At 45.5% G+C, this 27,723-nt stretch overlaps 1 protein-coding gene across 1 annotated transcript in view; it reads left to right on the top strand.

The window, feature by feature from the left end:
• Positions 1-27,723, top strand: part of fstl5 (follistatin-like 5) — a gene marked incomplete at both ends in the record, with an annotated part of 190,975 nt that overhangs the window by 152,132 nt on the left and 11,120 nt on the right. Inside the window, 7 exons of the mRNA XM_080008170.1 lie at positions 2,252-2,413; positions 3,166-3,300; positions 13,160-13,186; positions 13,503-13,621; positions 17,879-18,028; positions 24,069-24,176; positions 27,002-27,126. Coding sequence (XP_079864296.1) covers positions 2,252-2,413; positions 3,166-3,300; positions 13,160-13,186; positions 13,503-13,621; positions 17,879-18,028; positions 24,069-24,176; positions 27,002-27,126 — 826 coding nt within the window. The remainder of the gene's footprint in view (positions 1-2,251; positions 2,414-3,165; positions 3,301-13,159; positions 13,187-13,502; positions 13,622-17,878; positions 18,029-24,068; positions 24,177-27,001; positions 27,127-27,723) is intronic.

Here is a 27,723-nt window from a genome sequence, read left to right as displayed (position 1 = left end):
AAGAAAAAAAGAAAATAAATCAGGATTCATATTTCGTACATCCCTGTACTATGACACCGCCTGTACTTCTTCGTTGTAAATTATAATCTGGATCTGCACGAGCATCGTCTGCGGAAACCAAGCGACAGAAGCAGCTCAGTTATTTATTTGAAATCAGGACACTGGATATGAGAAGTACTTTTACTTTAAGTACTAAGAGTACAAACTAAGAGCAATAACTTATATACTTTATTTATGAGGAGAAATATCAATGTGGTACTTTCACCTTTCGCAGTGCAGCCGTAAAAAAGTTAATCCCGGATAGCGGTTGTTCGATGTAGAAAAATGTCTATTATTATCACATAACGATTTTAAAACACGACGTTGCGGCCCGACGGAGGCCTCCGCCGGATCATCGTCCCGGACCCCAAACGACAATATACAGGGACAAGTCAACCTCCACTCCCCCTCATGCCTCGTGCGATTGGAGTCGCGTGAAGCTGGGAGCACCACTTCCGGCGCGCTGGCGGTGCCGCTCCAGGCCGATCCCGACAATAACGACAATTAAAAGTTCACACTTGAGCACAGGAAGCTGGTGGCGTGTCGCTGGAAAACGCCGCTCGTTCCCCTCCGCCGTGCCGGGCTGGCGGGAACAGAGCCCGCGCCGCTTTGTCTTCCCTTTGCTTCTCTTTTTTTTCCACGCCTTGTCATTAAAAGAAAGCCGGAGTGCGGCTTTAGGGGAGAGGATGAGTTTGTCACTGCACTGCGATTTGGAGGTGGGATTTCTGTTTCCTTCAAAGGATTATTCAAATTCTTGCTTTGGATGTTTTCGGAGCTTCAGAGAGCGAGATTCTAACTAAGTTACCCCCACGGTGCAGAGAGCGACTTGTAGTGTTTTCAGAGGCAATGCATAAATGCATATTGTTGTTGTATTAGTGGGTTTTTGTATTGATTCACGGAGCTTGGTGAACAGGACGACTTTCTCTGTTTTGTTTTTTTTGTTTTGTTGTTTTTCTGGGTCCGACAGCAGTTCAGCGTTTAGCGCGGAAAAAAAAAGAGAAACATTTAAAGTCATTTTTCCTGGGAAATGTCGGCAGAAGAGTTCGATTTAGCTGCTGCATGTTTCCTGTCTCTGCGTGGTGTTTTTTCCTCCTGTTGTCCCCTCGTCTCCTCCCTGACAAAAGGTTACTCACAATCAATGGCCGCCGAGCCAAATCGATGGCGTCCGAACAGAGGTTCTCTCCCTTATTTATCCTGCTGAATTGTTTGGCTTCACAGAGCGCTCTAACCTTATCAGCGTGCACACGACAGGCCCTCCATCCTGCTGATGCCGCATGCTAATGCCAAGACACACACACACGCACACACACACACACACACACACACACACACACACACACACACACACACACACAGACACACACACACGAGACTGGGCTTTAAATTAATGTTTATATCTAACGTTCTATTGTCTATTGTGTGGAAACGTTCTACGTTCTTTATATCTAACCTTGTAACACTAATAATAACATCTCGTATCTTCGTGTGCGTGTGACGTTGAAGGTCACGCGCCCAGCTCACGCCTCCAGCGCTTCCTCTGCTCATGTTTGGCATGTTGCCGGGCGTGCACCTCTTGCTTCACATATTTGATGATGATGATGTCACAAGCTGCACGGAGCGGCTCGTTGTTGGCTTGCTATTTTAAAGTTTATTAATAGTACACTTGTCGCACGTGCAAATTGCACCAAATTTGACACCTCAGCTCTTTTGGTCCCCAGCGATACACCCGCCAAGTGTGAAGTAGATCGGATGAACGGTTGTGGAGATAATGAAAAGACATACAGACAGATGGACAGAGATTCCTTGAATTATAGATAGAGAAACTGTAATATCATGTTTTATTTAAAACAACTTTTTGCAGTCGCTGCATTAAAAATGGCTACAGCAGGTTGTCAATAGCAATCGACACTTCCTGTTTCTAGTCTCTTGTGTTGGCATGGCTGTAGCCAAAAGAGCTGATTTGCAGAAGTGAAAAAGTGTCAATTAGACCCAGAGAATTTTTTTTTTTTCCCAGGAAGACTTTCTTTCCCGTTTTTGAAAAGGAGAATTAACATATTCCTTTGAGACATTCGCCGCATTGGACTCTTTTGAAATTGTTGGGCGAGGTTGGGCTATGGAAAGTTCTAAATGATGCTGACCAGCATTTTAGACCTGGGTTGAAACACAGCGAACCTGTCCTCTGAAGTCACCACTCCTGTGCTTTTCCCTTCAGTCCCTCCCGTGATCCGGGTGTACCCAGAGAGCCAGGCCCGGGAGCCGGGGGTGACGGCCAGCCTGCGCTGCCACGCCGAGGGCGTCCCCAACCCGCAGCTGGGCTGGCTGAAGAACGGCATGGACATCGCCAGCAAGCTGTCCAAGCAACTCACCCTGCAGGGTAGGACCTGTCCATCTGAGCCTCGCTACGACCAAGGCTCCACATCCAAAAATAATTAGTGTTTACCAAATTTCTGTGCAGCTTAAATAGTAATTGAGTAAAGATGAACATATAATGAAATTAAATAATAATTAATTCAATATTATTTTTTTATTATAATAATATATATTATTATATATATATTTATAATTGTTATTCATACGTATAATTATATTTATTATGTATATTATTTATTGGATATATTTATTATAATCAATGACCGGTATGCTATTTTACAGTATAATAATAATATATATACTATAGTAGTAGTAATAGTAGGTGCTAATCAAACAAACAAACTAGTCTGAGACAAAACACAGTAAAGGAGTCAAAACAAACATTAAAATATTCATATTTTGAAAATGCCACTTAAACAATGCAGCAATTCTGTGTCAAATAGGTGAAACTCATCTTTTATTTTATTCATTTTTCATTTATTCCATGCGAGTCGTGGCCTGGAGTCATTTACTGTCTTATTTTCACGGAGAATGGACGGATCAGAGGCATTGACTTTCATGTGTGTTATTTATTCATGTATTGATTTATCTTCATGCGTGTGTGTGTTTGTGTGTGCGTGTGTGTGTGTGTGTGTGTTTGTGTGTGTGTGTGTGTGTGTGTGTCTGTGTGTGTGCGTGTGTGTGTGCATGCGTGTGCCTACGCATGTGTGTGTGTGTGTGTGTGCATGTGTGTCTCCGCCCCGTTGCTCCTCGCAGCCAACGGCAGTGAGGTGCACATCAGCAACGTGCACTTTGAGGACACAGGCGCGTACACGTGCATCGCCAAGAATGCGGCCGGCGTGGACGAGGACATCTCCTCGCTGTTCGTGGAAGACTCCGCCCGCAAGACCCGTATGTACAGCCCCGCCCCACCCCACCCACACCCACACCCCACCTGCTGATAATGATCGATCAATCATTGTTATTGATTATTCGTCTGTGCGAACCCTTCATGCCAGTATACCTGTCTGCAGCCTGCTGAACGGGGCGGCGTCCAACGTTGAACGTTTAATCCCACCAACCGTGATTTGATTGGTTTAGCTGTGCAACTTGGGGCGGGGCTGAAGGTTGATTTAATTGGCTTGGACTTGGGTCTTGGCGGGGTTAAGCAACACAGGGAACTGCTCCTCTGTAAATTTCCGTTTCGTATTTCAAACATGATTATGAATTTGAACGGCTTCCACAATATTCACCTCATAAACTGAGCCTCGGTGTCGCGGCTCATCTTCCATTTTCAACCCTTTGTTTTCATCCAGAGTGGGGCGTGGCCGCCACGCAGGCCCTTGTTACAAGACTATCATCATGGAACAATCCAAAGAAAGAGTTAGAGATGGTTAAGGGTTAAGTATGAGGTTACCAGATAACATTATTTCATACCCTTCCTGTCCAGTGAAAACTACTGTATGTATCTCCAAATTTGGTGACTTTGAATGTTTGTGATAAACTGAAGGATTAAATGTATCTTTCTGGGTTGAGAAAGTTCTCCTACTTCTTCAGCTACAGAAGCTATAAAAAAAAACAACAACCTTGGATTAGCTGGAAAATGCGTTGTCGCAAAGCTGAATGTGACACGCAACGCTCACAGCTAGGCGTCCAATCACAATCCTATGCGTTACTCCGCCCAAATTTGACGGTTAAAACAGTCAAACCACGGTGGGTGGGATTAAACCCTCCACACTGAACCCCGCCCTGTTCTGCAGGCTGTAGCCAGGTACTGCTCCTGTCCTGTGATGTTCTTTATATATATTATATGTTTTTTACCGTGTTATATGGCAATCCTGCAAAAGGAACTCTACTCTACTGTACCACTATCCTACCTCTATCCTGCTTTACTTCCATCTACTCCACCTCTACCTCTACTCTACCTCTGCTCTATCTCCTTCTCCTCTAACTCGACTTCAACTCCATCTACTCTACCTCTACTCCACCTCTACCTCGACTGTACTCTACCTATATTATACCTCCCTCTGCTCTACCGCCACTCTCCCTCTACTCAACCTCTGCCCTACCTTTATTCTACCTCCCTCTTCTGTACCTCTGCTCTCTCCCTCAGCTCCCTCTACTCTATTCTATCTTCCTCTAATCTGGCGTTTTCGTCTGTACATGAAATCATAAACATAAGGATGGTAAATTGTGTCACGTTTGATATTAGATTCGATGTGATTTTCATGATTGAGGCTCTGTTTGGCCACCGCACATTTCATGCTTTGATCGCTCACTAGACTACCCACACATTTAACTCTAGCTTTCACCAGACTACCCTTATTTGAAGCAATTTAGTTGGAGTTGGTGTTCGCTCGCTCATCCATCAAATTTAACGAACGTCTTTCTTCGCCCCCCTCCCCCGTGGAACCTACCAACTAAGCTGCTCATTGTGCAGTTTACACGAGTCACGTTCTCAATTTCATATTCCGGCCCCGTAGCCGTTTGCGAGCCAGAAACTATTTGTTTATCAATGTGTTATTTTCAATGCAGGATGAAATCTCTGGGGTTCGACGCAAGTTGCATTCTCTTACAAATTTAGCGGCGCTTTGACAAACAAACCAATCTGTGCAGTGTCTCCGATGCCAGAGCCTCGCGCGGTAATTAACTTTGGCCTTTCTGAAATGTCAGAATCTGGTTTCGTGGATTCAGGTCTGAATGCGGGCGCGTAATTCTTCCCTCCGGGTAATTAGGGAGCTGGAAAAAAGCACGGGTTGCCGCTCGTACAGTGAGGTCACGCCACCGCGAGAGCTCGGCCCTCCGCCCTGTCTCGGGCGTAGCGCTGAGGTACACGCCGCCCGGCCGGCGGAGCATCACAGGATCGCGCTCTCTGAGGTCAGAAGTCACTTTGAAGCCTTTGAAGCCGCTCTGTTTTGGGTGGGGGGGACGGCGCCAGAGGCTGCAGATTGGCAGCCGTTTTGGGTTTGCAACCCCACAGGACGGGAGTTCAAAGGAGTGTCGGTGAAAAAAAAAAAAAAAAAAAAAAAAGGACCAACGGCTCCTCGTGGAACTAAAATGGCAGCGAAAACAGTCACTGCTGCCGAGCTCCAGTCGTAGTATGCGAACGCGTAGTTGTATTTTGGGAACGTGCTTCACGAGCCGACACGCGGTGACAGGCTTCACTCGTCCTGGAGCAGCCGTCTGTCGGAGCCCGAGGGCCAAACTGGCCTTTCAGAGGCCAGATGACGTGCGGCTCCGCGCTGCTCGCCACCGAAAATCCTCACTAACACCACAACCTGTTCAGTCTTTTATAATACATACTGCTCCCTCTTCCATGTATAGCGGATGGAATCGCTTCAATTTATCCAATTAGTCCATTTTGTAAGTGTATTTTAAAAAAACTATCCGTTGTTACGAGCAATACTTAAAAAGCTGAAAATCTCTTCAGAGATGAGTATTTGCTTTTTTGCTTTATTCATTTTTAAGACTCTTAATTGACCAAAACCACTTGATAGGCTGGACATGAAATCTTTTTCTCTTTTTAAGTGTGAACTCTTCCAAGGGTAACAAATTAGAATTTGTGTGTGTGTGTGTATGTGTGTGTGTGTGTGTGTGTGTGTGTGTGTGTGTGTGTGTGTGTGTGTGTGTGTGTGTGTGTGTACGTGTGTGTGTGTGTGTGTGTGTGTGTGTGTGTGTGTGTGTGTGTGTGTGTGTGTGTGTGTGTGTGTGTGTGTCTAGCCAGAGGTTAAATGCATGTTAAAATAAACGCCAAGTCACGGCTGCCCATCTCTAGCCGGGTCACAGTTGTTTATCATCCTGACATCAAAACTGAATAAATAATATTTTTACTTATTAATATAATTATTATTCATTAATATTGAAATTCTGTATCTCTCATCTATATTATATAACATCTCAAGGTGACTTTTGGTCTCAGCTGAGTCTCTTGGGAAACCTGAGAGAATTTAGTCATTTCAGCCTCTTTTCTCTGTGTTCAAGCCCTGTCCATCTTGGCTCCATCTGTCTTCCTGGACGCCGAATAATTCCAGCAAGGGCAAAAGATGTGCGGTGCCAGGTTGTCCAAAGATCAACTCCAGAGAATTGACTTCACTACTCGAAGGGACTTCAGTGATCCCGATGACTTTTAAATTCATTGAATTGGGTTTGAAATATTTCATGGCTGGTTTGAACAGGGTGCCTGTGTGGTTGGAAATTACACATTTCAACTTTAAATGTTTAGGACTGTGAACATAACGGCTGCTTAATTGCTGCAGACATGCTTATGGTTTGAACAGTTGTCTTTTAGTGAGCTATATGCAGTTCAACTATTTTCAGAGAAACCAAATTAATTTGTTGTATCAGCCTGCATGACATTCTACACCGGTCAGTCACAACATTAGAACACTGACAGGTGAAGTGAATAACAATGATCATCTGGTTCTAATTGCACCTGTCAAGGTGTGGAATATATTATTATTATTATATTCAGACCGTTATATATTATTATTATTATATTAGGGATATATTAAGCAGCAAGTCAACAGTCAGTTCTTGATGTGTTGAAGCAGCGTAAGGATCTGAGCCACACCTCACAACTTCCAGGACTTAATGGATCTGCTGCTAATGTCTTGGTGCCAGATACCACAGGACACTTTCAGAGGTCTTGTGGAGTCCATGCCTCCATGGGTCAGAGCCGTTTTGGTGGCACAAGGGGGAGCTACATAATATTAATGGTTGTTAGTGGTAGTTTTAATGTTGTGTCTGATCGGTGTGTACTTAGTGACTAAAAACAAGAACAAAATATCCAGAAATACATGGAGCACCAGTTTAGGATCTGTGGCGGGCCGAAATGCAGGGAAGACTTTTCAAGAAGCAAACGGCAGCAAGTAAGAAATTGTTTATCTTTCCAAAGTGTAATTACTTTTATCATCCCAAAAAATGGTTGAGCCACGTAAGGTCAAATTATTTTCCAAAGTGCTTTTATCAAACAGCTTCGGCACAAAGAGCTTAACAAAGACCTACTCTGTCTGTGTGTGTGTGTGTATGTGTGTGTGTGTGTGCGTGCGTGCGTGCGTGCGTGTGTGTGTGTCACTCACATACAGTTTACAGAAAGGCCAGGGGGGTCTGGCTGAATAATTTCTGCAAATGGTATTAATGAGTATATTTGTTATATAGATAATATATAAATAAATGTTTCAGAATTTTCTGAATGGATAAAACAACCTTAATAGCCTGCTTTGTTAGTTCACAGTTCACATCTCTAGCCGCAAAACCCTATGGTTTTGCGGCTAGAGATATGAAGTACCACAGTTGAGCGAGTTGTAAACGAGTTGAGCAAACAGAAAGTTAAAAAGCTGTTAAAATGCGGGACCCGCGTCCCACGGATGTTTTTGGAGATGAGGACGCAGAGCGGGGATTGGCTGCAGGGAATCGTGGCTGCTTTGCTGATTCCCAGTAGATCCAGGGTCAGCCTGCATGCATCAGATCCCGATGCGAGCGCTGGTAGCAGGTCTCCGACCGGCGCCGAACCCACTCAGGGTCCGCCCTCGGGAACAATATTTTACCTCTAGGTAACTCTTTTTTTAAGAAGCTCTTGCTCGTGCATCATGCAAAGGTCGAAATTATCATTCACGTGCGATAACAGTGAATGCCGTGAGCGATGGGGGAGTTTGCCGGAGTTTTCCGGCAGGCATCGGGGCGGGGGCAGGGGGGGCGGGCGCGGCGCTGCAATCGGGTTTAAGCGAGCGCCGACTGTGTAATACAAATCAATCTCCAGAGCAGATGAGTCCTGGCACGCCGTCTGGGGGAGAACGGGACCGTGAACACTGGAAGTTTCTCTGCGGGCGCTCGTTAATCTCTGCCTGTTCTTTACCGCCGGAGGTGCCGCGGCGCCCGTTCGGCGCTTTTCTGTTTTTCTTCTCTTTGTTTTCGTCCCCGCATTATTAGAATTTACATTGTTACAAAAATGTTAAATGTTTGCACGTGTACTATCTGAGATGAATGAGACGAGTGCAAAAGTAAGAAGGTCTTCTTTATTTGACTTATTTGAGGGAAAGCAACAAGCTCGCCATTTTGTCCATTGTTTGTTGTGTGTGTGTGATGTTGTAACAACAGAATCCTGCCCGATGACCCGACTGCTTGCGTCCAATGGGGAGACAGTAACAGAGGTGGATAAACAGTATTCTGACCTTCTTATCCGAGTGCTATTGACCAGAGTGTTGAATTAGCGATGGAGCCTGTGGTCAAAGGGTCTGAATACGTTATTAGGCGGGAGATGAAGAGAACTATGTGATATGGTGAGCGATGCACGGATGAACTCATGCAGATGAATTCATCGCTGAGGGCCTTGAAGGTCAAGTGTGGTTCTTTCTCTCTCTCGTTCTCTCTCTCGCTCGCTCTCTCATTCTTTCTCTGGATGGTGATTGTGTTGGGTTTTTTTTTCTCCCCCTTCTCGAATTCAGCCGAGCGTTTGGAATGTTTTGGAAAACCTGAGCCGACAGTATTGTGAGAGCTCTTTAACTTAGTCTGTCCGCGGCCGGCAGAGCCCCATCCGTCTCTGACAGCCCGCTGTTGAACTGACATAAATATCTGCCGCTCACCCTATTCCCGCATAGTCACCGGGAGTGGCCGGGTGGGGGACGGGTGGGGGTGGTATTTGTCCGGACCGTCTGTTCCACACCTGTCTCTTACATCGTGCCCTGTGAGGTGTTATTAGTTCTTGTGGTGTTAATATGGAGGGATTATCCAAGACGGTGGGCATGTAACCACAGAGAAGACATATATATATATATACACACACAAAACACACACATATTTACCCTATCATCCATCTCACTAAAAGTCTCTGTAGCATTGCTTTTTGCATTCCAGACCATAGCAATAATAACAATAATTACAGGACATTAATAAAAACTTACAGTAACAACACTGCAAAAGATCCCCAAGCAGGTCTGCTGCAATATAAATAAACATAAAAAGGTGGAAATACACGTTCCAAAAGGGATCACACAAAAACAAAACTCACACAGTAATCTTTGATCCCTCGATTCTAAATCCAAATATTGTAATCTAAGGACAGTTCTGAAGACTTGCCAAGGCTGCTTAAGGAGGTTCACTTCAAGAAAATCATACCGCATGTTGTGCATCTGCGGAAAATGTCAAACATTTAGTCCAAAATGAAACACCAGGACAAGCAAATGTTTCGCAAAATAAAATCGCAATGAAAGATCCTGTGCGAGCTCCCCTCTCTCTCCCAGCTGGCGCTGCTTTACAATCGCTGCTCCTCGCCTCTTGGGCGCCGCTGCAGTTTGATGGTTCATCCATTGGTACAAATTCAAAGGCAGGGAGCGAATACGCGAGCTAAATGCATATTGTTTCCAACGGGTGATTTAACTGTGTGCAGTTTGACACCCTCAGAGTCTTTCCTCTCCGCTGCGCTTCTGTCCAAGGCCTCCGCGTTCAGCCGGGTGTTAAACGGGGCAGCTGAGGCGCTTCTGCTCAAGATGGCCTTCAATAACCAAACTCCTTTAAATCAGACGCAAGGCGCCTCTTAAGCCAAGCAGCGGAATCTGCTGAAATTCGCCACGAAGGGGTTCAGTGTAATAAATAAGTTTGGCCTAATTCCTCTGAAGCAGGGAATGCGTTACAGAGGGGACTGTTCCACATACAGTTAGTCACTTGATTTTCTTTGCTTTTATTATATTGAATTGTGAGGAATCATTACTAACAGAGGATAAATATGTAAATCTATGGCCAATATGACCTGAGGGAAAAAGGTATTGTTTTTTGATCACTGGGATCAAACCCGAGGATGGATCCAGGAGGGAGAGAATAGCTTCCAGCTCCTGATGTTCCGAAAAATAGGTTTAGGTTTTTATGTTGGAAAATACTGGAGTCTCCCTTTAACGATGCATCAAGTGTCCGAAAGTCAGAGAGACAGAAAGTCATTGGAGGTCACGTCGTTTAGTAAAAGAAAAAATGCACAGGTGTTAAAAAGGACAGTCGTTCAGTCCAGCACATGATAAAATGTACATTTATTCACTGAAACAAAAATATATTCACAGTGTCGTTTGAATGTAATCTCGAACGAAGCCTCGTGTCGCTTGTTGCCGGGCAATGGCGGTGATGAGTGATGGACAGCTCTGCGGCGGGGAAGGAAGGCAGACACCCAAGGCGGTCATGCTGAGTTTCATTTTGCATTTGCAGCCGCTGTAACCCAATTAGTGGCTTGTCCTGGGTCAGTGTGCATTATGCAGTGGCTGTCTAGCCGCCGCCGCCGCCGCCACCGCGACCACCGCCACCGCCACCGCGACCACCGCCACCGCCGCCACCACCGCCGCCACCACCACCGGCCACCGGCCCCTCTGCTGTGGCGGCGACGTGCACCGGTAAACAAATTGAGTTGGGGTGACCTTGCCGAAGGGACAGCGCTGCGCTCCGCAGGCGAGGCGTTGAACGCGGGGGGGGCTCCAGGAGGGGGAACGCAATGCAGTCATTACGGCCAGAAAGTGTGAAGTTGCCGGCAGCAGCCGGCTTGTTTCGCAGCACGGAGGGGGAAGTTGATATACGGGGCTCTGGTTTTGCGGCAAACAGCCGCGGTGTCGGCGCCAAGTGATGAATAGCATCAATACCGCAGGATGTTGGGACGGAGCGGCACGAGCTACATCTCACCTCACCCGGCCTCTTTCCCATTTTGTGTCTCGGCACTCCGCCGGTGGGGCGGGGCTGCTCCTTTTCCTTTTTGTTTTTGTGTCTCTCGTTTTTGCAGTTCACCCTTGACACGTCAACCCCGTTCCTCTGTTAACGAGCCCGACGTGACACGGGGACGCTCGGTAAAGACTTGACAAAGCACTTTGGGAAGATTACGGCCGACTAATCGGGCGCCGCGCGCGTGTCCGCGTCGCGCCCAGCGGGGGCAGATGGAACCCGGCGCCGTCACGGAGGGCGAGATTAGAATCGGATGTGAATTGCGTTGGAGATTGGTTTAGGGGCTGGAAATGCTTTCAAAGGGAAGATGGGATGGAGGCATTAGCGGGGGCCGCAGACAAGGGAACAATTGCGGGGAAGGTCAGAGTTTGCCGGAGCCGCAGGTTGCTGAATAGCGGGATTGTGTCTGTTTTGAATGGAAAATGGATTTCATTTTCACGTCATGGCTTTAGGTTTTCCTTGCTGATCACAATGCTCCTTTTGTGTTCCGCCTAATCAGCAGATCTTGTAAAGTGGCCCATCTACGCTACGGCAGCGCAGTTGGTGGGTGATTCGAAGGCCCTACCGCTGGGGTCGTGTTGCTCGGCGCCTATTAAGACACTTGGGGAGATACGTGGCTGTCGTATCAAATTCTGCATCATTAGTCACCTTGTAGTCTATTTAATGAGGAATCACCACAGTTCCAGGGGCCCAAACTAGTTTCTCTGTGCCAGGGGACAGCAGGCTGATCTATCTCAATGACCACAGGGGAAAGGAGGGGAAAAGATGAAAAGTACCATTACTCTGCAAACATTGCGGCTAATTAGAAATACAGGAAACAACCATTGGTTTACGAGCACTATGTTCCACAAATATTCCGAATGTCTGGCTGGCGTTTAAAAGATGATTAGTTTGAGCACGCCATCAAAAGAAAGGACATCCGCCGATGGCAACATTCAAATGACAGAGAATAAAGGACGACGTGGATCCCAGAGAGAATGTCCAACATGTTGTGATGTCGACTTGGTCCTTGTTGTGGGTCTGTGGCGATGACTTCATGTTTCAAGAATAGTTATCAAACTATTTAAAAGATCAAGTATAGTTGTTGTACGATATTGGTTAAGAGAAATTTGTGGAGATCAGATATTCTAAAGGTAACAGAGTAGATCACATCACATTATGAAGGCGGTTCACCATCTAAACTCGTCGTTTATCATGGTTTGGGCAGAACCCCGAGCGCTAGGACGCAGAACTTCATCCGTTGCTTCACGTTAATGTTGCATTTGATGCTCTTTGCTTTAGCTGCATTAAGTTTAAATACCAACACCCTCACCTAAGCCATTCAGAGATGCTGAATAACTATTATTGTTATTATTATTTTGTGCATCATGCTCGTAAAATCCAAGAGGATAATTTACTGAGGAACGCTTACTCTTACCCTGTTTTTAATTTATTTATGCATTTTTACAAAAGTGAGAGTATGATCACAGACGGAAAAAATAAAAAATAAATAAATATTAGAACCCACAGAAAAATCCACTTAATTACACTACAGTGTGTAGTGGTAATTAATTACAAATTAATAACTAATGACTTACTAATCAATAAGCCCTCAGTCCCCGGGCTTGTGGCAGCATCCTGCATCCCAGCTCCATGCTCCGGTAGGCTGTCGGTGTGGCCGCTCATATATATATATATATATATATATATATATATATATAATTTTTTAAATGTATTTATTTATTTTTGTCCCCATCCTGTTGGCACAGATCCCAGTGTGAGGTAATTAAATAAAATGGAAAATGAATTATATATATATATATATATATATATATACTATTTTGTGTCGTAGTTTGACTTTGTTGACTCCAGTCCGCTCCCCAGCGTGTGCGATCAAATTATTTCCTATTGATTGTTTGTAGCGCAAGGTGCCGGGGAGGCGGCGCCCATAAAACATTCATGTCGTTTTGCTTTCCACTTTGTCTTCATAGGTGTTAGCAGCAGAATGTTGACGCTCACAAAGGGCCTCTATTGATTGCCGCATTCATTTTGACTCTGTGTGATCCCCCCCCCCTTCCCTTTCCCTTGTTTTCTCTCTCCGCAGTCGCAAACATCTTGTGGCGAGAGGAAGGTACGTGCGAATCACCCCGGCTTCGCTGTAGGATAAATTAAACCCGGTTAATTGAATTTTCCGCGGTGTGATTACTGAACTGTGATGTCTGAGTGGGTAATATGAGAAATTGTGATGAAAATAGATTGCACACTGAGGGAGCTCATCTCCCCACAGCCTGTCGGTATTTTCCTATTTGCTTTGTTTCTTTTTCTTTAAGTGTAATGTGACTTTCACTCAACAAAACACCAAATTATATCTCATCGCGTTTGCGGAACCGGGCGTCCCTCCTTCCGCCGCGCCTCAGGAATGTGACCGGACTGTTTTCGACCCGCAGGTCTCGGCATCGGCAACATGTTCTACGTATTTTATGAGGATGGAATTAAGGTGATCCAGCCGGTGGCCTGCGAGATCCAGAGGCACATTAAGCCCAGCGAGAAGCTGCTGGCTCTGCAGGTGAGTGGTTATCCACGGCTTCAAGTACCACTCAGCCGCGGCAATTTTGGGCGTTTCTCGACCGCGACTCTCACCGGGTTCACCGGCTTCACGGAGGCGTGTCGGGGCCCTTCCTTTGGACAAATGTGGCATCGGAACAGAAAATGTGAATCGGAGACAATAAAGACAGAATTTCCTCCATTTAATCCAATTTGGGGCGTTCTCAACCCCTATCCGATGTTTAGGTCCCGTGCCTTCTTCCAACAGGAAAGTAAATTAATTGTGCAGGTAATATTGCTTCCATTTTGTACAATCGAGACGACAAACTTGACTCGACGCATTAAACGGTACCGTGACTACCATGGCTACGTCAGGGTGTTTAGCATTTCCTTTCAATTGAAATGCATGGAGTTTCCTCATCCTCTCAACACTGCAGCGATATCGAGTTCACAGGGTTTAACAACGCTTTTCTACTGTTGGTGAAAAGGAGCGACCGGAGCCTTATCTGCTACCATAGGGAATTGGAATTATTAAAAAAAAAAAAAGATATCTTCAAAAGACGATCCACCACGCGACCGTAACATCTCCATTTCAGCCCCCACCTTCCCCAGACGCCTCATTTGCTTTTCCCACACGTGCGGAGCACCACCCTCCGAGCCGTCGCTGACGAGGCGCTTTCTGTCCTGAGCGCGACGGCCTCCATGTGTTTCTGGCCACCGCGCATCCTTAAAGGGCTCATTTTAGCCTCAGAGCACGTGACGAACGGTGATGCATCTGTCCGAGCGCTCACCAGCCTTGATAAACAGATGTGATGTCATCATTACTGGGAAATGTCCACTTCCGGTACAGAAATTCCTCACTTCCCTTCCGGTTGCGACACATACTTTTTGCCAATGCCATTTTAATTATTTTATCACGGCAATACTGACTTTGTAGACCGCTTTAAAGGGCCGTACCAGTGTCAAAGCAATGCTGTTTCTGCCTTTCCACATAGTAACGAATACAAAGCACCGCAAAACCAAGCAACCTTGAGAAAAACGTGGAAAAAGCAGTTTGTTTTAAGGAAGGTTTATCACCATATCATTCAAACTTTGCAAAACGGGGAAAATTGAGACAATATTGGATATCTAGAGATGAGAGCTATCGTCGGGAAAATGGTCCCGGGTCATGTAAAACGCGTGCTCGGCGCCAAAACATGGTCCTTAAAAGTAAAAGCATCTCCACCTATGCAGCTTTTCAAGAAAAAAATAAGAATCATTGCGATAAAAGAAAACGACACAATGCATTGACTCCCACTGAACAAATTCTTAAAGCATCTAACCTTCTTATTCTTGGCTCGCCGAACAAAGCGACAAGCAGCTTCGCCGTCGAAATGTGTCGCCAAGCAGCAGAAGGTTTTTTGCCGCTCGGCGGTGTCAACGCTCTTCAGTGTTGGGTTCCCAGCTCCCACCCTCATTGTGCCGCTGCGGCACGCCGCTCCGACAGCCCGCCGCCCGTCAGAGGACTCTTTCCGGAGCCGCTCCCCGCTCAATCGCCGTTTATCACCCCAGCTGCCAAGCGGCAAACTATTCAAATCGGGGTCGCCGATGGAAACCTGTTTGATTTACACGTGTTCTCAGAAGGAACCCCCTTTTCCTCCCGGCAGACTCCCCGTCCGACAGCCCGCCGCTGATTGGGCGGCTGTTATACATAAAGCAGAAGCACAAACGCACAACAATCAGCCCCGCGGTTCCGCCGGGAGCGGCGCGATATTAGGATATCAATCATCCGGCGCTCCGCGGAGCCGGGGCCGGAGCGGGAGAGTGTGCGAGTCGCGCTCGCGGCATGGCGCTCCCGTTCCCTCCGCAGACGTGCAGTGATTGATTCGTTTATGGTAATGGCCCGGGCGATCCATTATTCTTAACTACAAAATAGAGTGTTTCACCGCGATGCACGCAGCGTGAGGGAACACGGAGGCCGGTCCGGGAAGACTCGGCCCTCCCTCCCTCGCCGTCCAAGGGCGCTGTGAAAAGGGGAAATCGGCGACATTTCCTCTGGCTACAATGCAGCGTTTGGCAAAGAAAGGATTTTAAAAAACGTTGCGTTCAGGTGACTCCTGGAAACAATGGCCGCGCGGGACCACCGCAGCCACCACCCGTCCTGGAACGGGGTTTTCCTCCTTTTTTTTCGCTTAAGGTTTTTCTGGGAGATTTTCCTTTGCCCGCGTGAGGGCTCGGACCGTGGGGCGTCGTTGATTTCTATGTGAAACGTGGGTTTGTGGAGCCCTTTGACACTCTACTGTGATTAAGGGCTTTACAAATTCGCTTGACTCGACTTGACTCGTCTTAACAGATGCAAAGAAGTTTTAACGTGGGATTACTGCAGCCTCATGCTGTTAAAAAAAAAGCGTTTGTAAAAGCCAAAGAAAATATACAAACAGTGTAATTTTGAGCTTTTTACGCACGAATACTCAAACATCACTTAAGTTATGAAGGATTCGAGCCCTCCTCATGAAACTCCTGATGGAGAGTAACACTTCCAAACTCTTCCCATATTAGTTCCATGCAAAGCGCTGTTTTGTACTGTCGTAAATGCCGTTTTCATTACTTTTCTTTCTTCATTTCCCCCTCTCTGATCTGGGCCGGTGTCTGACACGTGCTCCCCTTGACCCATCCGGTCACCAGGCGTCTGCCGGATGGCCCCATTTGTAAGCGCTCGCGACGTGGATTCCTCGATAGGAGTTCGATTAAGTTGACGTCTCGCTTTTTTTCCGTTCGGGACAAACTTGTCAAGACAAACCTGTTGGCGCCGCTGTAAAAACGAGAGACTCAAGATTCAAGATTCAAGTTTCAAGAGGTTTATTCGCCACATACATAAATTGTACATACATTCATACAGTATATGCAGTGAAATGTCTTTGCAACGCACCCGGAGATTATGCACAATAATTTCTAAACCGAACATAATGGCTAACCTAATTCCTACCTGGTTACCTAACTGAAACTAACTGATTCCTCAAACATAATGCAGTTATTGAATAAAATAAAATAAAATAAAATAAAATAAAATAAAATAGATCAAATAAAATAAGACTCAAAATAGTAATACATATATTGTAATAATTAGGCTAAAAAGTTTATTCAAAATGTATTTATATATACATTTGTTTATTGATTTTATACAAATTCATTTTTATATGCACATATCCGCCTATTTGTGGAACCGTTAATGCGTCAACTGTTGTTGGAACTACCACTACCACTGTGAACTACCACTATGGATGGATAGATGAGAGAGAGAGAGAGAGAGAGAGAGAGAGAGAGAGAGAGAAAGGAAGGGAAAGAGCGAGAGAGAGAGCGAGAGATGCTGATGAGAGGACAGTGCACGGATGAAGCCTCGCAGGGAGGGAACGGGGCGGGGGAGGAAGCTCGGGCGTCGCTGGACGGCGTCGGGCGGCACCCTTTGGGCTCGGTGCTGCAGATTTTAGGAGCAGAGTTCATTTATCAGCGGGCGAAGCGAGATAAGACAACACGTGGTAAACAACACACACTAATGAAAGGAAAGACTATGATTGTTTTTTAATGGGACATATTTAACTGTGTTATGAAGTAAAATCAATTAACGCATTTATTTGTGTGTGTGTGTGTGTGTGTGTGTGTTTGTGTGCGTGTGTGTGTGTGTGTGTGTGTGTGTGTGTCCTTATGGGTACATTTGTCTGTGTATTTGTGTCTTTGTGTGTGAATGTGGGTGGACACACGTGAATGTCTGTACGTGCATGAACATGTGTGCATGTGTGTGTGTGTGTGTCTCTGTGTTTGCATGTCTGTGTGTGTATGTCTGCCTTTTTATGGACATGTGTTTGTGTGTGTGTACATGCATTAATGTGTGTGCGTGTTTGTGTGTCTTTTTATGGCTGTGTGTGCACATGTTTGTGTCCGTGTGTATGTGTGTATTTGTGTGGGTTTATTTGTGTGTGTATGTTGGTGGGCGCATGTGTGTGCCTGCATGGACATGTGTTGCATGTTTGTGTGTATATATTTGTATGTTTGTGTGCATGTGTCTGTGCTTGTGTGTGTGTGTGTGTGTGTGTGTTTATGTCTGTGTGTGTGTGCCTGAATGTGTGTGCATGTCCGTCTTTTTCCGTGTGTGTGTGTGTGTGTGTGTGTGTGTTTATGTCTGTGTGTGTGTGCCTGAATGTGTGTGCATGTCCCTCTTTTTCCGTGTGTGTGTGTGTGTGTGTGTGTGTGTGTGTGTGTGTGTGTGTGTGTGTGTGTGCGTGTGTGTGTTTGTGTGTTTCAGGAGGAGGTGTGCCCTCGCTCGGCGGGAGACAATGTGCAGAGGTGCGTTTGGTCGTCAGCGGTCAACGTGAAGGACAAATTTATTTACGTGACTCAGCCGACATTGGAGCGCGTCCTCATCGTGGACATTCAGTCGCAGAAGGCCGTCCAGGTACGTCACCGGCACACGGCGGAACCAAGCCGGCGCCCTTCCTTTGGAGGCTCTTTTAGAAGCTTTGAAAATCTGCTTTTCTATCTTTACTGACCGACAGAACTCAAGGCCGAAGGAGCCCTTAAGACTCTTCTTTTATACTTTTTGTGTCAAAAAGCTTTTAATGCCTCCTCCTCAATGGAACACAGTGGGTTTTTTTAATTTTTTTTTTTATGAGAACTGTCGATCAATCATCAGTAGGGAAACAAATGTTTTTTCTGGATTCGTTTTGCCGAATCAAGGTCACATTTCATTTTAGCAGAAATGTCCCCATCGACCAAGGATTCCGTTAAAAGATGAAATATGTTGGCTGTTGGCCTTGGTCAGAAATACAATTATCTGTCAAACTTTTCTTTTTATCATGATTTTTCGTTTGTGTGCCGGGAATGCATGTAGTTCATGAATTATTGTTAGAAAAATATACATGATAAAAAATATATATACAGTATATATAAAATGAAATTGATGAATAAATATTGAGTTTAACTATATAATTATCCAAAAATTTTATGACCAAAATGAGTTTGCTATGAAAGAGGGTTTCCATGCTTCTTTATCCTTTGTGGGTTTTGACCAAACCTTGTATATAAGAGATGGATATGTCCCTTCTTCATGTCAAGTCACATGTGTACCTTCTGGCTACTGGAGGGAGCTCTGCTCTATCACAACCTGATCAAAACAAGCGTGTAGCACACGTGTGAAAGGACAACTCCGACGCGTTCACGCCGACTGACAATACTCTGTTTGGTTTAGACGAGGGGCAGAGCCTGGGTAGAGCGTGCAGGAGGCAGGACGTGACGCCATGACGCTGAGGAGTCTTAGCACATCCAAGATGGTGGACGAGGAAGCCGACTTTTCATTTTTCGTGTTGATACTCCATGAAATTTGGATCCGCAAAATAGAAACGAAAGAGTGTGAAGGAATATAAAGGAAACCGGAGAGGAGTAGGCAGCACCTCCCCTTCTCCCCTCGGCGAGTGGGCGTGTCGATGACGTCGCCGGTCGCATGAGCGAGACGTCATCAACACGCGACACGCCAGCACGCCCGCTGTGAATTCTCCAGACAATCGCCTGCTCTGTTCACACATACAGCTCAATCGTGAGCGCTTTGTGCCGGTGCATCACCAACCTCCGGGTAATGTCCGGATAATTTCAGGGTTGCGGTGCACGTGCGAAAGCAGCTTAAGGATACCGGATTCAGAATCCATCTGCGAGCTCTTCATCCTGTAATAGGCAGTTCAATGTAGATTGTACTTTTCATTCGCTTTTCGTCTTATATTCTTTGACACAGAGGACAGAATTTCTTTGTTCGAGATACTTCGGGGAATCCTCCATCTTACTATTTTCACATGAAATAATCAGTGTCCTGAGAGACTGACCAGGTTTTGTCAAAATGGAGAAAAGAGGTTGAAACCACAACAGACCAGCCGGCAGTTTCAGTATAAACCCAGGAGAGGCAGCTAAGGTCACAGGTGGTGTTGTGAAACCATATGTCAAATTTGACCCATATATATCCATCTACGCATCTTTTATCAGTTTAGTTGTAGCCGGGTCCCCCTGTGAGCCACACAGCGGACATGGGATTTGCGCTGCCCGGTTCGGTGACTAAGTGTGAAGACCCAAAACCCGTCAACTCTGTCAACTCCCCGAGACGATATCATCAAATTTTGCTTCATCTTCTCACCTCGAGTTCCCCGCTGATGCTCCCGTCTGAACTCCTCCCGCCGCACTGCGAGGGGCCGGTCCTGCACCTCACGACCTGGATGATGGGATCACACTCTATTGATCCCGCTGCTGCAGCCAAACCAGCGCAAGAAAAGCAGAAGAATTTAATTCCAGAAGGAATTATCATATCACAACAGTGTAGAATCTGTACATACCAGTCAGAGCAGAGACTTTAATGCCTCTTTATATAAAAACATAACATATATACACAGTACAATCTATACTCTCCCGTCAGTTTAGATATCTTTGATCATAATCAGAGATTGAATAATAACCTATTTTAATGGAACTTAACGCGCAAAACCAGCTGTATATTCAGTGGGTGTAACCGTCTTCAGTTACATACATCATCAGGTTCGTAGATTTAAAGCGTAGTGATGAAGATGGTGTCGGAATAATAATAAAGACCAATGATCCAAAGATAGTGCTAATATTTGATAGTAATACTAATATCTATTTCTCCCGATAGTATATACTTTATAGTATTAGTATTATACTTTATTACATTTCACTGCATATATGTATGGAAGTATGTATATGTATGTGACAAATAAAAATCTTGAATCTTGTATATACTTTAAACGTTGGAGTACATACTGTTGCAGCCCAGGGAGACAGAGACTGAAAAAACTCTGGTGTTCCTCCGTCACTGCAGAAATGCTTGCTGGCATATCTTTATCAATCCAGTTCACTCCCCGACCGGTGCGTCCTCCATATTTGGGCAGAGCTAAAATCACGCTGCGCTATTTGAAACGCCCTGGGCTTCGTGTGACTCCTCTCCAGTGCTGAACCATGACGTTGCCTGAGTTCGGATTATATAAGGTCCCAACTTATAATTTTGTTGGGAGAACGACTTCGAGGGAGACTTTCCATCCTCAAGAGTCTTAAGATGCAATCTCTATTACTGTAGCACCTCCATCATTTCGTGAAGGTCGTGAGGCTTTTAAGACCTCTCTTCGGGTCGTCGTTTAGTCTTTGGGTAGTTTGCTCTGAAGTCACTCATCGGTAGGGGTGTCATGATTTCGGGTACAAAATCGGAAAATCGGTCCAAGTCGAACTTGGAAATCACAAGCAGGTTTCGCGAGTCAGAAATGTCGTCCGACGTTTTGAGTTTTTATCCAAGACGGAAGACATGATGGTCTCATTGGGTATATCCAGTGAGGTACCTCTATGGTCCCTCCTCCAAGCGATGTCGCAAATCAGCGTCACAACTGCTTCACGGCAACATTCACGTAATCTGCACGTGGGAGCGAACAAACGTGGATTGGCAAACGTGGCACTTTGGGAAACGACTCATTGGATGGGTCATGGATTATTAAGACATTTGACCGTCTGCTGCCGCGCCGCAACGTCATGAGACCGATCTCGTTTTAGTTTATGCAAAAGACACAGGTAGCGTCCGTACAACTTAATTTGCCTTTTTACTACCAGCGTTCCCCAAAAATAACATCCCTTTTTCTGACTGTTTTTGTGAGTAACTTAAAAGAAGTGTAATAAGTAACTCATTACCTTACACAAAAGTAAATATTGTAAAGTAACTTATTTCTTTGAAATTAAATTAATATAATATGTAACACTGTAAACTGTTAATAGAGTGGTAAATGTTCAGCTGTTTATTATTCCAGAGTCTAGTTTTGATAACCCTCTTAACTGTTTAAGGTGTGTTTGAATATTCTCATATTTTTATTGACTATTATTATTCAAACTAAAAGTTACTTCAGGAGAAACAAGTGTTTTTCTTCACAAATCAAGACTGGATAGTCTAACAACGCCATCAGCCATCAGTGCTGAAGAAAAAAAAAGGTTTCCATCGAATCGTGACCTTAAAGGGGAAAGTTAAATCGAAAGCCTGGTTTTGGAGAATGATGACACTTCTACTCGTCGAGTATTGTGGCTGTGGGTTCTACTGAACGAGCATCTCACGCGCCAATGAGGATTTATTTTGCAGAGAGAATTTTTTAGTTGTGAGCGGTCGAAACAAAGCTACGGGATCGGGCTACGGGATGCTGTTGATTTCCTGTGAAATGGGAAGCTTGCGAAGCACCTTTGAGACTGTAGCATGATCAGGCGCTATAGAAATAAACTCCACTTGATTTGACTCGAGGCTCACTTGAGATCACAGGGCATCCGTCAGTCGGACTTGAGGTGAAAAGGCCTTTAAATACCCTGCTCCCTCTATGAGAACTGTCTGCCGAGCCACATGGAACCGTGCGAAGGGGTTTCTCTCCCTCGCCGGAGGATTAGAGGAAAACCACTTTTATTTCATCTATACCGGGCGTTAGGCAGCGTTTGTGCGGAACCGTTATGTCTGCTGGGCCCATCCAGACCAGAAAATACATCCCTTACCTCAATTTCCGACCGCCTAACTCAAAAGCAAAGGTCAAATAATAAAAAATAACAAAAGAATAAATGAACGGCGGCGGCGGCTGCGGCGGCGGCTGCGGCGGCGGCTGCGGCGGCGGCTGCGGCGGCGGCTGCGGCGGCGGCTGCGGCGGCGGCTGCGGCGGCGGCTGCGGCGGCGGCGGCGGCGGCGGCGGCGGCGGCGGCGGCGGCGGCGGCGGCCTGACCCGACTTGTCACTGGGAGCTGAGCGGCGGGAATTGCGTTTCTCTCGGCGACACCGACTGTTTACGGTTGGCTTTGCCCCCGGGGCTCCGTTGCCAGGCGGGCTGTTGTCCTGGAAACATGTCTTCATTAGTCCATCGCCAAGGGGATCGGGGGGTGGGTCAGATTCATTGCATCGCGATCAGCAGCTGCTAATTAACTATCCGAGTGGCTCCACCGTCTCTCCGTACCTGCATCGCAGGTTCACGTCAGGTTCAAGCTTCCCTTGCTCAGTCGAAAGATGATAATCAGTCAATTGTTTTCCATAGAAGCGGAGCTCCGCGTTAAGCCGCCTTGTGTTGCATAAACATTCGACTGAAAAGTGTAAACTTTTGCAAGCGATAATGCCTCCAAATCGCGGCGAGGTGGTGGAGCATATTGTCTGAGGATCTGCGCTAATCCGCAGACGGAGAGAAGTTGTTCTGCTTAAAGTGAACCAACATCAACACCTTTTCTCTCCAGACGATGTGCTCCCAGATTACTTGGGGTTCAATGCTGATTCTCATCTTCCTTGCGATGAAACACGCAGGATACCTTTAATCCCGGTGAGGCGAGGCTTTATATTTCACCCGGGTAAACAACATCATTAGGGCTGAATTGCAAAACAAACGCGCATATTGTAGGAGGTGTGATGCCGGGGTCACGCCGCTGGCGACGGGGCCTCTGTGCACCTGGCGTTTTTGGGCGCGTCGGCTCAAAGTGGACCGGCTGTTGTAGCCGCGCCAAACATTTCAAACCTCTCTCCTTTTCCATATATAACTTACATTATATAGATAGATTGTGCCGTGTCTGCATTTTTTTTTTAAATGGTGTAGTTTGTTTACTTGGCAAAATAAAGAACCTCTTGCGTAGTTACGTGAATAATCTTGCCATCCATCCCTTTAAATAAAGAATTGTCCTGGTTGGAGAAACATAAAATGTGTTCCTTATTTTATCGATAGTTTGAGTGATGTTTTTCATTTAAAATAATAGGAACAATGCAGAGGTCCGAGCGTCCGTTTTCCAAGGACCAGCGCCATTGAGAGCGTATCTTCCCTCCTATTTGCTATCGCCCGGAGCTCGGCGCCGCTCATTTGCATAAAGTCGAAACCTGCTTAACTTTCCTTGTCGCCGTGAAACCGAGCTCTGTTTGAAATGCAGCCTGTCGGAGAGGCGGTGTGACCATACCATAAGCTCGAAGAGGATGAACGATTGTCACCGCTTTCTTAACAAAACATAAAATAAATAATTAAATAAAAACTGAGTTGATTGCTTATCCCTGCCGTTCCCAATGACGTGATTCGCTCGGCTCTCAGACGGACGCCATGCGTGAGAAGCTGTTTTGCTGTCGCACGTGACCTAAACGGGACGTCAAGCCCAGGTGTCAAAGGTGGATAATACTTGAAAGCAATTACTTCAGCCGGGTGAAGCAACTGCGCATCACCATTCAAAAGGTGACACCTTATATGTACCCACCCTCACGCCTCCCCGCTGCCATGTTGAGAGAAGGCTTTGGGCTGTCGAGTCTGCAGGAGAGTTTGGCGATGCATTACGGCCGCACATCGAGGGTGATCTCTTCGAAAGCGTGCTGTGGAATTGCTTTGAGATGGGTTTTCTTTTTGTGTTTCCCTGTGGTCCCCGCAGAAGCTGTAGGTTCAGTGCATGTTCTGTGCTTTGGCCTCTCTGCCCTCACAGACCGTGCACACCGACCCTTATCCCGTCAAGCTCCACTACGACAAATCTCACGACCAAGTGTGGATTCTCAGCTGGGGAGACGTGGAGAAGAACTTCCCGACCCTCCAGGTAAGATGGCTACTCAAGCTGCCACAATGTTTTATTGTTTAAACCTCTGTGTGCTGACATTTAATAGATTTTTTCTTTCCAACCCACATTAAACCATCGACACACACCGATCAAACACAGCATTAAACCACCATTAATAACCACTAATATTGTGTAGCTCCCCCTCATGCCCTCAAAACAGCTGGGACCCATAGAATCATGGACTCCACAAGACCTCTGAAGGCGTCCTGTGATCTCTGGCACCAAGACGTTAGCAGCAGATCCTTTAAATCCTGGAAGTTGTGAGGTGGGGCCCCCATGGATCGGGCTTGTTGTTCCAGCACATCCCACAGATGCTCATTCGGATCGGACCCTAACCCCGCCCATCCACATGATGTAGAAGAAAACGTGATTCATCAGACCAGGCCACCTTCTTCCATTGCTCCATGGTTCAGACGCTCACGTGTCCATTGTAGGTGCTTTGGGTGGTGGACAGGGGTCAGCATGGACACTCTGACCGCTCCCGTACGCAGCAAGCTGCCATGCACTGTGTCTTCTGACACCTTTCTATCATAGCACCATTCACTTTTTCACCAATTTGTGCTACAGTAGCTCTTCTGTGGGATCGAACCAGAAGAGCTAGACTTTGCTCCCCCCCGTGCATCAATGAGCCGATGGCCCCCCATGGCCCTGTCGCCGGTTCATCAGTTGTCCTTCTTTGGACCACTTTAGGTAGGTACTAACCACTGCATACCAGGAACAGGCCACAAGACCTGTAAGTTTGGAGATGCTCTGACCCAGTCGTCTAGCATCACAATGTGGTCCTTGTCAAAGTGGCTTAGATCCTTACACTTACCCATTTTTCCTGTTTCCAACACATCAACTTCAAGAACTGACTGTTCACTTGCTGCCTAATATATTCCACCCCTTGACAGGTGCCATTGGAACCAGATGATCCATGTTATTCACTTCACCTGTCACTGGTTTTAATGTTGTGACTGATCGGTGTAACATGACGAACTGAGACTCTTTGGATTCACTGATTCAGATTTTTTGTGTGCTGAATGGTACACTGGCAGGAATCTAATCTGATGACAAATATTAGGGAGAACGTTACCATGGAAACAGACTATGAGTTCTGCGGCTGCAGTTTTCGCAATAAAAATGTAAAGTTCTTCTGGAAGCTTCAAAGTCCGACTGGAACATAACAAGCGGATTTCAAAAACAGATAGTTATCGGTGCCACGTTAGTTGGAACGGGGCAATGGAAGGAGGATGAAAGGGGATGTAAGTTCATTACAGACTCGGCCAGCAAAGGGTCAGGATTTAGGTTTTTGTCTTGAAGGTGATCTGGGTGAAAGTTTCTTTCTTCCAGGCAAAGTGATTGAGGGCGACAGAGGAGTTTTGGGGATGGGGATTAGATATCTGATCTCAGACCAGTGCTAGCAGAGATGTGGCTCCAGGATCGGGGACTTAAAGGATCAGTTCGGCCATTTTTCAACCCAGGCCATACCATCATTTCTAACTCCTTACACCACAACCTCACAGAGCAATTTCCTATTGCAGTTCAATGGGGCAAACGTTCAAGCCTTAAAAAAAATGGAATTATGGAAAAAACTCATGATATATTCAGACAGTCATTGTTATTTACTATTTAGGAAAGAAAAGTTTGAAAACCATGTATTTTATAAGGTTTTTCTTGACTTTTTTGCGCTTCCGCAAATCATCTTTTTTTTTTTTGCTACATCCGCACATGACAATAGAACTGAACTAGAAACAGGAAGTTGCGCCAATTCATTTTTTCAATTATGTGTTTACAAATGCTTTGGATTTACCATGATAGGATAAGATAACCTTATATCAATCCTGGGGGCGAGGGAAATTCTGGGAAATCTACTGCTCCCATTGTCAAAAGTAGTTCTAAATTAAAATGTGATTTCTATATGGATATAAGATAAGATAAGAATAAAACTTTGTTGATCCCCAGAGGGAAATTCAGATATTGCAGCGGCAAAAAACGAGGAAGAGATACAAATTAAATACAGATAAGAAATAACACATACTGTATATACACTATCTTTCTATGTAAACAGTTGACTAGTGATCCCAAAATGGGCAAGGAGCAGTTAGTATAAGATAAGTACAAGTTGCAGTATTGCAGCATTAACTTAAACAAGAGGCGTACTGTAGTAAAAGAAGTAAAAATAAATGTCATACAGTAATAACAGTAGTGGCATTACAGTAATCACAGCAGTCATGAGTGTCATAGGCATGAACATGTGAAAGTAGAAAAGTCGTTTAATATTTTTTCAAGGCTTAAACCCCATTGGACTGCATGTAAGAAAAATCGCAAACCTATCCTTTAACATCCATCCATTGTCTCACACAGTCCCTCGATAAGCCTTAACTGAAATCTATTATGTAGGCCTATCACTGTCTTTTTAATACCGTTTATGATGTTTGCGAAGATTTAATAATAAATTAGACAATGGTAATGAGTTCATTATATTATTTTACATATCTGGAGCTGACTAATTCATCATTTGTAATTATTCTTAATCACAGAATGTCACAATTCACTAGTGAAACATTATGTTTTTTTTGTATATTTTTTTTTGCACTAATTACTGTCATTTGAAAATGTCATTAATTTATTCTTTAAACATGTTGATGGATTTTATTCCAATGAACTGTGCAGCAATGTGATGAATAATTGTGTTACTATGGTACAAATATTATCATGATAACTAAGTGAATGTGTCCATTTGTGGTATCACCATCAACCATCGCTTTCTCTCTCCCCCCCCCCCCCTCTCTCCCTCCCTCCCTCTCTCTCTCTCCATCCAGGTCATCAGTCAGGCCAGTGGGAGTGTCTCCCACCACACCATCCACACGCAGCCCGTGGGCAGGACCTTCGACAGGGTGGACGACTTCTTCATCCCCCCGTCCGGCCTCATCGTGAGCCACATCAGGTAGCAGCTCGCTCGGCCTGCGTCCACACGCAGGGATCCATATCCATGCCATGAGAAAAGAATGGATAAGTAGCTGATTTAAATTATGGGGTTAGGGAAAAGCTCTCACCCCCATCACCAAACAATATCACCAGCAGACAGAAAAGATATCCATTACTTCTACTGAACATCCTAAACTTGGACTGTTTGGGTTCACGGGAATACTATGACCAACACATAATCCCAAAGAACAAGCGACTTTTCCTCTTTATCGGACATGTTTGATACCGCGCTGGCCATTACGTTTTTGTATTGGGAGTATTTGTCTGATATTGCGTGATTAGGCTGAATTCCTCACATTTATACGTCACGGTCATTTGAATTCCCCCCCAAGCACAAAGGTACAATAGCTGTACTATAAGTGCCTGTGTGTGTGTGTGTGTGTGTGTGTGTGTGTGTGTGTGTGTGTGTGTGTGTGTGTGTGTGTGTGTGTGTGTGTGTGTGTGTGTGTGTGTGTGTGTGTGTGTGTGTGTGTGTGTTTGTGTGTGTGTGTGTCTCTTATGCAGTAGACTCATTTAATCTCGATAATATAGATATATATAGATAGATATAGATATC

Source organism: Zeus faber (assembly GCF_960531495.2).
Source record: "Zeus faber genome assembly, chromosome: 10".
NCBI lineage: Eukaryota > Metazoa > Chordata > Actinopteri > Zeiformes > Zeidae > Zeus > Zeus faber.
Note: the sequence above shows the minus strand (reverse complement) of the source record. Positions and strands in the feature narration are given on the sequence as shown.